Raw genomic sequence first — 10,436 nt, 5'->3', positions numbered from 1 at the left:
ACTCACTAGAAATAACGCTATTTATTACATTAATAGTGATATTTGATAACATTTGGAAAGAAAAATAAAAGTTCGAAGTACTCTTCTTAGTCTTGTATGACCAGAGAGCTAAAGCTACCCAACAGCCGAATACCCACCTTGCCCTTGGATATTACATATCCCATTTATAGCCCATTCAAAAGAGTCCAAACCCGGCCCATTCAGCATCACTAACGGGTCGCGGGGAAGACCTGTTAGACGAGTAAGACGACGTCGACGCGGGTGAGTAACGGAACGGCGAGAGCAGCGTTTTCCGAGACGACACAGACCACCGCGCCAGTGTCTCAAGGTCCAAAGTGTAATCGGGTTCGGACTCGGGTACGGGCACCGTCCTAGCACCACCGCTCCCCCTTTTGCTCTTGCTGCTCGGTTTCCCCCTCAGAAGAGGAGACATAAAGCAACCGGCCGACGAAATGGCTTCTGATCGTCTTGAAAGGAAGTTATTGGGTTGCTCAAACCGCCAGCGCTCGGACCGGGTTCGAGAAGCTGAAGGGGAGCGGAAGGAGCGGGTCCGAGTGTGGGGCTCCGGCGGAGGCAGAAAGATTGACCCGGATGGCGGGGGTTTGAGCTGAAGGTGTTTGTGAGAATGCGACTGTGACGGCGGCGGCGTCTGTGGCGGTAATTGTTTTTGTTGTTGGTATTGGATTTTGGGGACGCCGGGTTTAATTTCCCACTGAAATGGGATTGCTCCTGGTTTAGTGAAAGAATGGTCATCGTAATCATCTACTGCCATTTTTTTGAATTTTCTATGATTAATTTCTGCAACCGAGAGGAATATATAGAGGAGGGAGTGCGGGGGATTGAAGAAAATTGAAGGTTGGTCCCGCCGGGATCAGAGGCATTAAGTTGGGTAGGTGGGCCATCCTAAGAAGGGTCCAATCCAATCATGTACTTGACTTTAAATGGTTCCCGTCACAACGACACGTGATATTATTAATTGGATAATAGTTGTGTATTATAAAAAATGCACATGTCTCACTTCTTACCAATATCGAGTTTTTAGTGAATAAATTTTATAACTAGAATTATGCAAGTCTTTAATATGTATTTGAATATCATTCATAAATAAAATAAATAAATAAATAAAAAATCATTAATATGAAATTACTTAATTATCTAAATATATCAAATAAATTAAGAATCGTAATTATAGAACCCAAGAAAATTGGAAAAATGCCAAAAGGATAATTCAATCGCGCTCTGACTTTTTTGCTTGTTGAATGAGTCACTATAACATGTGCTTCCATTTTCAGGCGCATTTGGAGGGAAATTAAAACACTATCGACTCTCATCAAACCGCATCGAGTTCCGTTTCCGTGATCAAATTTGATATCTCAAAGTGGAGAAATATAGATGTATTTTTTTTAATATTTTTATTATCAACCTTCCTTTGATATCTATTAAATGAACAATAATAGGAGTGCGCATTCATTTGTCATCTGGTAACTAAGAAAACATTTATGATGAATGTTAATGAGACCAAACTTGTAAATCCAATTTGTGAAACCGTTTGATGTGGTCATTTACAATTGAATTATTACTTCAGTATTGATTAACATGCTCATTTTCTATTAGTGACACATCATATGGTTTACAAGTTTGGTTTGATCTACCTAGCATTACTCTTAAAATTTTGTAGCTTAAGGCTGATTTGGTATTGCTGAAATTATTTTAAAAACAGCTTTTTAAAAAAGCTAGGGCTAAAATTGTGTTTGGTAAATAAATAAATAAAAGCATTTTTTGTCAAAATCATGGATCTCAAAAAACATAAACAGTTCTACCCCTAAGTGAGTATTTGATTTCGAACCCGGCTTCTCTGCCCTCCTAGTTCTCATACACTCTCATCCCCTCTTATTTTGTGCGGTCACGGTTAAACCACATCGATATTTTATATTGATTTTTTTTATAGAGAATAAGACAAAAGGCAATAATGATATAAAATATTGACGTGGCTTAACCATGACTGTACAAATAAGAGAAGATATGAGTGTAATTGAGAAGGCAGAGAAGCCAGGTCCTTTGATTTCAACCTTCCCTATTCTTTCTTGTATTTATTAAAGAAGATACTTCACGGGCAAATAGCTGAGGATAGAATTTATTGATGCATGGTTGGGTGTGACACTTTGGGACACGGGTTCACAGTTAGCCATGGAAGAAAGTTGCCTACGTTTCCATGATATTCATACTCGTGACTCTTTTAAAGTAAATTTTAGCTCCTTCACGGATTTTTGTCCTGAATAATATTTGGATCTGCTCGAAACACCATCATATGGAATTATTATTCCACTCAGACTATAACATTACTCGACTCTTTTAAGTAAATTTTAGCTCCTTCACGGATTTTTGTCCTGAATAATATTTGGATCGGCTCGAAACACCATCATATGGAATTATTATTCCACTCAAACTATAACATTACGCGACCGTGTTCTAGTACGTGAAAATCTCCCCTTTTGCCCCGCAATCTCGGTCCAATTTCCCGGACAAAAGATGGTGTACATTTCCAATAAGGGTGACCGGCCGTTTCATTGTCCAAACGTGAAAGGACTCAAATCATGTTTCTTCTAGAAATCATAATCATTACCCCTTAATCATGTTTTCCACCTAATGCTCTGCGAATTCCAATTAATTAGCTATGGCGTGTCAAACCGAAAATAACTATCAGCAAGTGGTTGGTCTATTTCACAACATAACAATTTTTTCGGAATTTAAACATCTTGGTTCTACCAGATCTAGCCGCATACGGATCAATCTGCATTTGGGTTCTGAAACTAACCCGAAAACTAGCTCAGCATTCCTAAGAGAAATCTTCCTGCATGTTACAAACAGCTCGCATCATACTGCTGGCCACGTCAAGCAGCTGCAAGTACTCGTCAGCCCCATCCACAAGACACTGCATCATAAATAGGAGCTCAATTAAAATTTTGCACAAGATAAGCCTGCCTTAATTTATTAAGATATTGATTAATCGAACTTAATAAGCTAAATTAAAACTTTGCACAACATATGACATGCCTATGAAAGGTAGTTAACCTCTCTTACCTTATCTGCTTCGCCCAATTTCTTGCATATTCTAGCCTTCTGTTCATCTAATATGTCATCTGCCTGAACCACCACCTCAAATAACTAGAAGCAATCTTGTATTACTTTTGCTTATTTCATATGGATGACGACAATCATAATGAACTAATAGGTGATTCGATTAAAAGGGTGAAACTAAAACCTGTGAAAGCATTTGAGAGACTGGATATCCCTCTGCAATTACATTGTTGACTTCCTTGTTTGCCAAGTCAAAGTTATCACCCCTGCACGCAGAGAAGAATGCCTCGACAACTTCCTCCGGGACTACCTGAAGAACGCAATTATTGGACATCAGGATGGAGCAGGGACTTGATGTAAACAAAAACCCCTTGGGATGCCAAACACATTCAACCTTAAGAGGGGCCATTTCATTTTAATGCTCAATGCTAGAATCAAACACAAATTTCCCGACATAGGATTCCACTGTACCTAAGTCCCCAATTTCGTGAGACTAACAGTGGGAAATGACAGACGTCAGAAGAACATAAATGACCCGCTACAATATAGTTCTTCAGTTGCTCAAGTTATAAGTTATAATAAATAACTTCAAGCATCTTGTGCTCAATCTCAAAGCAAACCTATGTTCTCATTTGTTGCAACTACACATAGTTGTATGCTATAACTATATAACATTAACGTTACTGCCTAACATGCATAAAAATAAAGAAACAAGTTTCTATATCATCATCAAATTTAACTGTCTTGTTACTTACCCCAGACACACTAATCAGCTCCTTTGAAGAAATAGAAGATCCAAATAAGCGAGCAGCTGACTGCAATATTTCGAAAGTACAACTTAAAATTCAACAATGAGAGACTTAGCAGGATCTAATGTTAATGCCTTACCAATGTGGACAAGTCCGTTAGTAACAAGGAAAAAAAAGGAAAAAAATTTGAAGCACGAAACTTCTGTAAAGGTCTAATTTAGATGAACGCAGAAATGGGAGAAAAATCTCAAAGTAGTTGGATATATTAAGTTTAACTAACACTGGGCTAACCAAGAGCATTTCATATAACTACAAGATTTTAACAAACAACAAAAATACCAAAGCATTTTACTTGCACTAGGGATACTGTGATCACTGACCAGTTCAACAATATTCCTCAATATCATCATTCCCGGACACCCAAAAGTTGGGTGCTAAACTTTCAAGATGCTTAAAGCCAAAGAATTTCCAACACAATTTCAATTAACATCATGCTTCACAAAAACACATCATCAATTAAGCAGCCAAAAATGTATAAACTACTGAAGTACAGCCTTAATAGATACTGATGGTGGTTATCTAACAAGTCTTTCGGGAGAAAATAGATGAACAAGAAAAGAGGCAATTTTTCTTGACTAACCCCCAATTACCTGCAAGTATGTAATAGCCCGACGAAGATCACCTTGTGAGATAGAGCTTAGTGTTGACAGGGCCTACAATGTAGATCAACACTTTGTATGAGGATGTCAAAACCCCAAAACTGATTCAAAGATTCCATTTTCAACAAACCACAATATGCAGTACAATACTTCAGCTATGATGTACACACCTCTGGATCCAGGTTAAGGCCTTCTTCTTGGCAAATATGCAATACGCGGGTGATCATGATATCTTCTGAAAGTGGCTTAAACCTGAACTTTGCACATCTCGAAGCAAGTGGCTCTATGATCCTACAAAAACAACAAACTCATTGATCATCAAGTGCAAAGCCTGCCCTTGATTCATGTATATTACAATTTAATGACAGAACCTAAAGACATTTTAAATTAACTGTTATTATTTGAAACCTTCCTTTCACTGCATTTCAGTGACATTTCCTACGTAGACATTATTATACACGAACAGTTCCTAAAGAAGGTATTTTAAAATAAACAATTGTGTTCCCTCAGACATCTCAGGATACTCTTACAATGCAAGAGTGAAAATGATCAAGGTTTCTAAACCCCTCCAAACAAAACCAAGTTTCAACTGTATTTTATCAAACCCGCCCCAAAATAAAATAAAGGAAGAAACTGGGTTACCAAAAGTTTAAGTGAACCAAACATATAAAAAGGAATTGCATATTGCCTAATTAAACAAATAAAAAAGTACGGAAGGTGCACCTGCTGATATAATTGCATATAAAAAAGAATCGGGTGACTTTGGAGTGAGTTTCCATTGTACGTCTTAGGGCATTCTGCATAGCAGAGAGTAAGTGAGAGGGCATTCCTAGTACTTTTTAGGCAATGAAGAGATAACAAACGTGCCTGAGCATCTTCTGTCATTGAATCTGCCTCGTCAAGGATTATGATCTTAAATGGTGGACATGGGTAACCCCTGCAGCATTGAGGAAAGGGAATACATACCCATAAACAATGGAAACGGAGAATATATGAGTAAAATTGAAAATAAGAGTTCTCAGATATGAGAATATACCCTGGACGTTGATTACTACCCACAGCAACAGCAGCAAAATCTTTGATCTTTGTCCGAACAACATTGATCCCACGATCATCACTTGCATTGAGCTCCAGCACTCTAGACTTGTAGAGTTCAGGTCTGCAAAAAGATTGTGATTAAAACAGTGAAAATTTTATAGCAATGCGTACAATGAATAAAACCCGATGCAAAGAATTTGAATTCAGAGTAAAATGTGATAGATAGTGCTCAGTCGTATGCTGAAACACCCCAAATAACATCATTCAATTTAACTACCCGAAAATAATAAGAAACCATAAAGCCATGTCTAGAGTCATCATGGTCCCTCCTAGTACCATCTAAATCTAGTCAGCCCGAAAGAATTTCGGAATCACTCAACCCATTTGAAGACTTTCGAGAATCATGGCATCAAATTACAATGCAATTTGGGAAAACAAGTTTTAAAGAGCTGAAAGCACATAAATACACAATCTTTGGAATTTCAGATAAATAATAAAGTGGGCAGGAGGCAAACCCGAAAAGCTGGTGAGCGATGGCGAGAGCGGTGGTGGTTTTTCCGGTACCCGGCGGACCATAGAAGAGCATGTGAGGACACTGCAAACAAAACAAAAAACCCCAAGTCACAGAACTAAACAGATGAAGAAATAGGAGTAAGTGCATTAGGGTTTTGAAAATTGAAGCTTCACGGATGTTACATTTGATGTCTCGAGGGTATTGGTGAGGACTCGGACCACCTCGTCCTGCTGCGCCACATCTTTCACTTGCCTCGGCCGACTGACAAATTACATAACATTCAAAATTGAAATCAACAAAATTAAGCCCTAAATTGGAATGTAATTGTAGAGAGAGAGATAGAGAGAGAGAGAGGAATGGTACTATTTTTCGACCCATGGTTGAGAGCTCTGAACCAGTGGCGCCATGGATGTCTTGTTTTTCAGAAAGGCAGTCCCGCCTCAATACTGAGTAGGGCTTTTGCTTTTCCCGCTTTGGGGACGGAAGAGGAGGAACAACAAACGTACTGTTTTAAGGTCCAATTAAACCAATTAAATTAGGTCTAGATCCTCTCCGGATCTTTCTATGGGGAGCCTGCTGACCACATCATCGTGGCCGTTAATTCAAAGTGGACGCAAATCATGCGGCTAGTAAGCTTTTTAATTTATTTCACAAACAGAAAGGAGCTGCTTAGAGCATATTCAAATGAGATGTTAGAATTCTAGCTGAAATGTCATTATGCATATTTGGCATAAAAAATCTTTTCAATAGAAGTGTTATTTGCTCATTCGATTTGAAGCATTTGTGATTAGAATCAAATTTAACATTAATGTCAAATTTATTTTTAATTAATTTTAGTGTTGGGTTCCTTATTCCGCTAATAATTCAACCAATAAAAATTAAGAAAACTAATGAAAATAGTTTCAAAACTTTACATTTTAACCAAAAATCATCTAATAATTTTATTTAATTATAAAGACAAGGAAAAAAATAAAAAAAAAACTTACCATACTCGCGTGAGGGGACTAGCGAGTGGTCTAAGCCCAATGTTTTATTTGCTGGAAACAAACAACCATTGCAACTTCTCGCTTTTTTTAATGAAAGAGAATCCTCTCCGGATTCACTTTGTTTCCTAATCATTTATCGTATATCGTGTAGTCAATTTTTGTCAGCTACTATTTGTGTTTAATTTAAAATAAAAAAAGTTAAATCATTTATAACCGCACGATACACAATGAATGATTAAGATATGAAGATCCCTAGGATTCCCACAATTTGAATTTAGATGGGATCCAAATTCTTTTTTAATTATCACTTGCATTTCTCTTGAATTATCAACTATTATTATGAGATTTTTTTTTTCTTTTCTTTTTTGCTTAGAATAAGAAAAAGACTTCAAATTGAATTACATTCTTTAGTTTTATTTTTGTGATATTGTTTTCCAATGGTAGCCAAGATGACGAGAGATTTTTCAATGTGCTCGGAACTCGATACACCATGTGTTTCTATACAAATAGTGAGATTCTTGTGTTAAAAAATTAATAACATAAAAAATAAAATTTCCCCCCACTTACGGGTATAAGGAAAAATTTCTCTATGATGACATCCAAGCTTAAGAAATTGGATGGAAAGCTGCATTTAACTATTGTAAATATGTAAAAAATGTGAGGGAATTTTAATTTGGCAATTGAAAACAGTTTTTTTTAATATAATTACTGAAAACGTAATCTTCTCAAGGTTTTGATTGAAAATATCACTTTTGGGCTCATCATTTCCAGCGCAATGGGTACTTTTACATGACCAAACACGGCCTAAGTTTCAAACCTTATGAAATTGAACCAAGAATGAGATACTATTTATAAAGCTTGACCAGTAAGTAGGCATTATTTATGAAATTAAACCAATAAATAGACATTATTTATGAAACTAGACCAATAAGTGGAAGCCAAGAATTAGGCACTATTTCTAAAACTAAACCAATATGTGAAAATTATTTATGAAACTGAATTATACACTATTTATGAAATTAGACCAAGAACTAAACAATATTTATGAAACATGATCAAGAACTAGACACTCTTTATGAAAGTGGACCAATAAATAGGCAATATTTATGAAACTAGACTAAGAAAGAGACAGTATTTATTAAATTGTACCAATTACTATATATTATTTATGAAACTGGACCTAATAACTAGGCACTATTTATGAAATATAACCAAGAACTAGACACTATTTATGAAAGTTGACCTTGAACTAGACACTATTATAAAACTGAAACAATAAATAGTGTAGTATTATTCAGTTTCATAAATGAACGCACGGATCCCAAGCGTTAAGATTTTATTAAAAAAAATTATATTAAAATTGTGTTATTTTCATTAAAACTTATGTTCATTTGTCCTTTTATTGAAATTTAAGGGTTTTTCGTTAAATTTATGTTTTTTTTCATTAAATAAAGTTATAGCATAATTTTTTTGTTAAAATAAACTTAACCCAAACTATTTTCATGAAAACTCACATAAAAATTTTGTTTCAAATTATTTTCTAATAACTAGAACCATTTAAAATTATATTTTAATAAGAAAATAACATTTGACAATTTGATTGAAGAAGTATCAAATTTGACATAAAACTTTAGATTGTTACATTAGCCATCAATATTAATTTGACTATTATAATTTGACATGGGATTTCTACGGCTCTCTTGTTGCTCCTCACAAAAACGAGGCACTCTCTTTTCTGGTGATACGTTGTTGCTCTTTTTAATTCATTTCCAGCAATCATGGCTTCCCACTGCTCTCTATTTTTCCGGTAGCACTTGTTGTTCTCTTTCCTTCTCATCTCTCTCCCCAAATCTCAAATACACAGCAAACTAAGCAGCACGAGTTCTTCCATGTCAAAATTGAACCAACAGTCGAATTGTTCTTGAGAACGCAAGGCATGGGTCAAGGGGGGAGAAGGCCCTGCAGTTAGAGTTTATCTGAAATTTACTTAGATGGCCAAAACACCGGAAACTTCATTACGACCCTTGACCAAGATCTATGTTGCCCCAGGTGGTGCAAACAAAATAAAAAGGAATGCAGACGTATGGGGATGAAGAAGGCAACCAACCGACCAAAATGATGAAACAAAAAGAAACCTTCCATGGTGCGTGCAAGCTGGAAAAAAAATAAAATATTCAAAACGAATTATGCCCGTAGGATGTGTAGCCAACAGTTTAGATGAATTGATCACTACGAGATCCGCAGATAAGGAGCCGAAGAGGATCCAGGTCCTTCAAAAGTTTTATGAGAGCAGTTCCACCGGGGGTGGTTAGGCCGGCACTCTGCCAAAAAATAAGGCTCGCACTCAGCCAATCTACTCCAGCCCGTTCTATTGATTGGCACCCAACCCAAGCTGATCTCCAGGTCTGCCCGAAATTGACAGACCTTGGGACTGGCCTAAGTGACGCACTGCTGAAGCCAGCGTGGCGTCGGAGGGCAAGGAGCCACGGAGGGAGAATGAGGGAGAGGAGCTCGTTGTTGCGTCAATCTTTGGTACAGCGGGAAGCTCCTGATGCAGAGCGACTTGGACATGCTTTCCGCAAGACTCGATATTCACGCAAGAAACCTATCGGAGGTTTAGAACGTCGGCGTTTGACATAGCGGTTCGTGATCGTCGTTTCGAGGTCCAGCAACAGAGCTTGCAGAGACGACATGAGGTTGTCTGCAAAGATTGTTTCTGTTATTTCTGGGCTTCGTTCGTACAAGGTTGTTCTAATCGGAGCTGGGATTATCACGCCGTTGATTTGGGTTTTGGAGTGTGGGAGTGAGGTTGGGAAAGAAGAAGTTGCAAAGTGCTTACAGAGATTAAAGTCAAAAATTAAAAATAAAATTATTATTTTTTATTATTTTATAATAAAAATTAATAATATTTTAATAAAATTGACTAGGCTATTTTTTGTTAGGGGTGGAGATGCTTTGGTCTATTACTGTTCACTTGAGTGGATAAATGAGCTGGGTGCTGGCGCAAAGTCTTTAGGGATGGAATTGCTTTGAAAGGGGGTGTGCTACCACACACCCCTTTTTACTTCTCACACACCTTTTGTTAATTTTTGTCCGTTGTTCTTCTTCATTTCATCCGATCTGACGGGCGAAAATTAGAAGGGTGTGTGAAAAGTAAAAATGGGTGTGTGGATATCACACCCCTTATGAAAACAAAAGTTTTATTTTTGACTGCACAATTGGTCTTGATCGGTTGATATTGATTGGTTTGGAAGAGTTTCGGAGAGAATCTGAGTCCCCCTTTGAGTCTGGTTGGTGCTCTGCCGCCACGACACCAAATGCCGCTGCCACCCCAACCTTTTGTATTATTTCCAAACACCAACCTTCTCCTACTATCCTCCAACGCCCAAATACGAACCATTTTCCTCCTCTT

At 37.2% G+C, this 10,436-nt stretch overlaps 2 protein-coding genes across 2 annotated transcripts; both read right to left on the bottom strand.

Moving 5' to 3' along the window:
- LOC137718630 (uncharacterized) lies at positions 1 to 839 on the bottom strand. Its single transcript, XM_068458182.1, has one exon. It carries the CDS (start codon positions 770 to 772, stop codon positions 176 to 178), a length of 597 nt encoding a protein of 198 aa, XP_068314283.1. The 5' UTR covers positions 773 to 839; the 3' UTR covers positions 1 to 175.
- Positions 840 to 2,539: 1,700 nt separating this feature from the next.
- Positions 2,540 to 6,535, bottom strand: LOC137738140 (replication factor C subunit 2). The gene is made up of 12 exons (XM_068477773.1): positions 6,402 to 6,535; positions 6,221 to 6,299; positions 6,040 to 6,119; positions 5,523 to 5,645; positions 5,354 to 5,423; positions 5,210 to 5,283; positions 4,657 to 4,777; positions 4,478 to 4,540; positions 3,834 to 3,893; positions 3,263 to 3,388; positions 3,082 to 3,165; positions 2,540 to 2,932 (listed from the first exon to the last, which is right to left on the bottom strand). Exons 1-12 carry the CDS (start codon positions 6,443 to 6,445, stop codon positions 2,837 to 2,839), a joined length of 1,020 nt encoding a protein of 339 aa, XP_068333874.1. The 5' UTR covers positions 6,446 to 6,535; the 3' UTR covers positions 2,540 to 2,836.
- Between the last annotated feature and the right edge of the window lie 3,901 nt (positions 6,536 to 10,436).

The sequence above is a fragment of the Pyrus communis genome, chromosome 1 (assembly GCF_963583255.1).
Source record: "Pyrus communis chromosome 1, drPyrComm1.1, whole genome shotgun sequence".
In the NCBI taxonomy this organism is placed as follows: Eukaryota; Viridiplantae; Streptophyta; class Magnoliopsida; order Rosales; family Rosaceae; genus Pyrus; species Pyrus communis.
Note: the sequence above shows the minus strand (reverse complement) of the source record. Positions and strands in the feature narration are given on the sequence as shown.

What these genes read in the sequence shown, in the direction of transcription:
- LOC137718630 (XM_068458182.1), bottom strand. Translation starts at nt 772, where the DNA reads ATGGCAGTAGATGATTACGATGACCATTCTTTCACTAAACCAGGAGCA.
- LOC137738140 (XM_068477773.1), bottom strand. Translation starts at nt 6,445, where the DNA reads ATGGCGCCACTGGTTCAGAGCTCTCAACCATGGGTCGAAAAATA. An exon ending in ATATGCAATTATATCAGCAG is followed by an intron (nt 4,778 to 5,209) that starts GTGCACCTTCCG and finishes TTGTTTTTGTAG; the next exon opens with GATCATAGAGCCACTTGCTT. An exon ending in AGCTGATTAGTGTGTCTGGG is followed by an intron (nt 3,389 to 3,833) that starts GTAAGTAACAAG and finishes TGCGTTCTTCAG; the next exon opens with GTAGTCCCGGAGGAAGTTGT.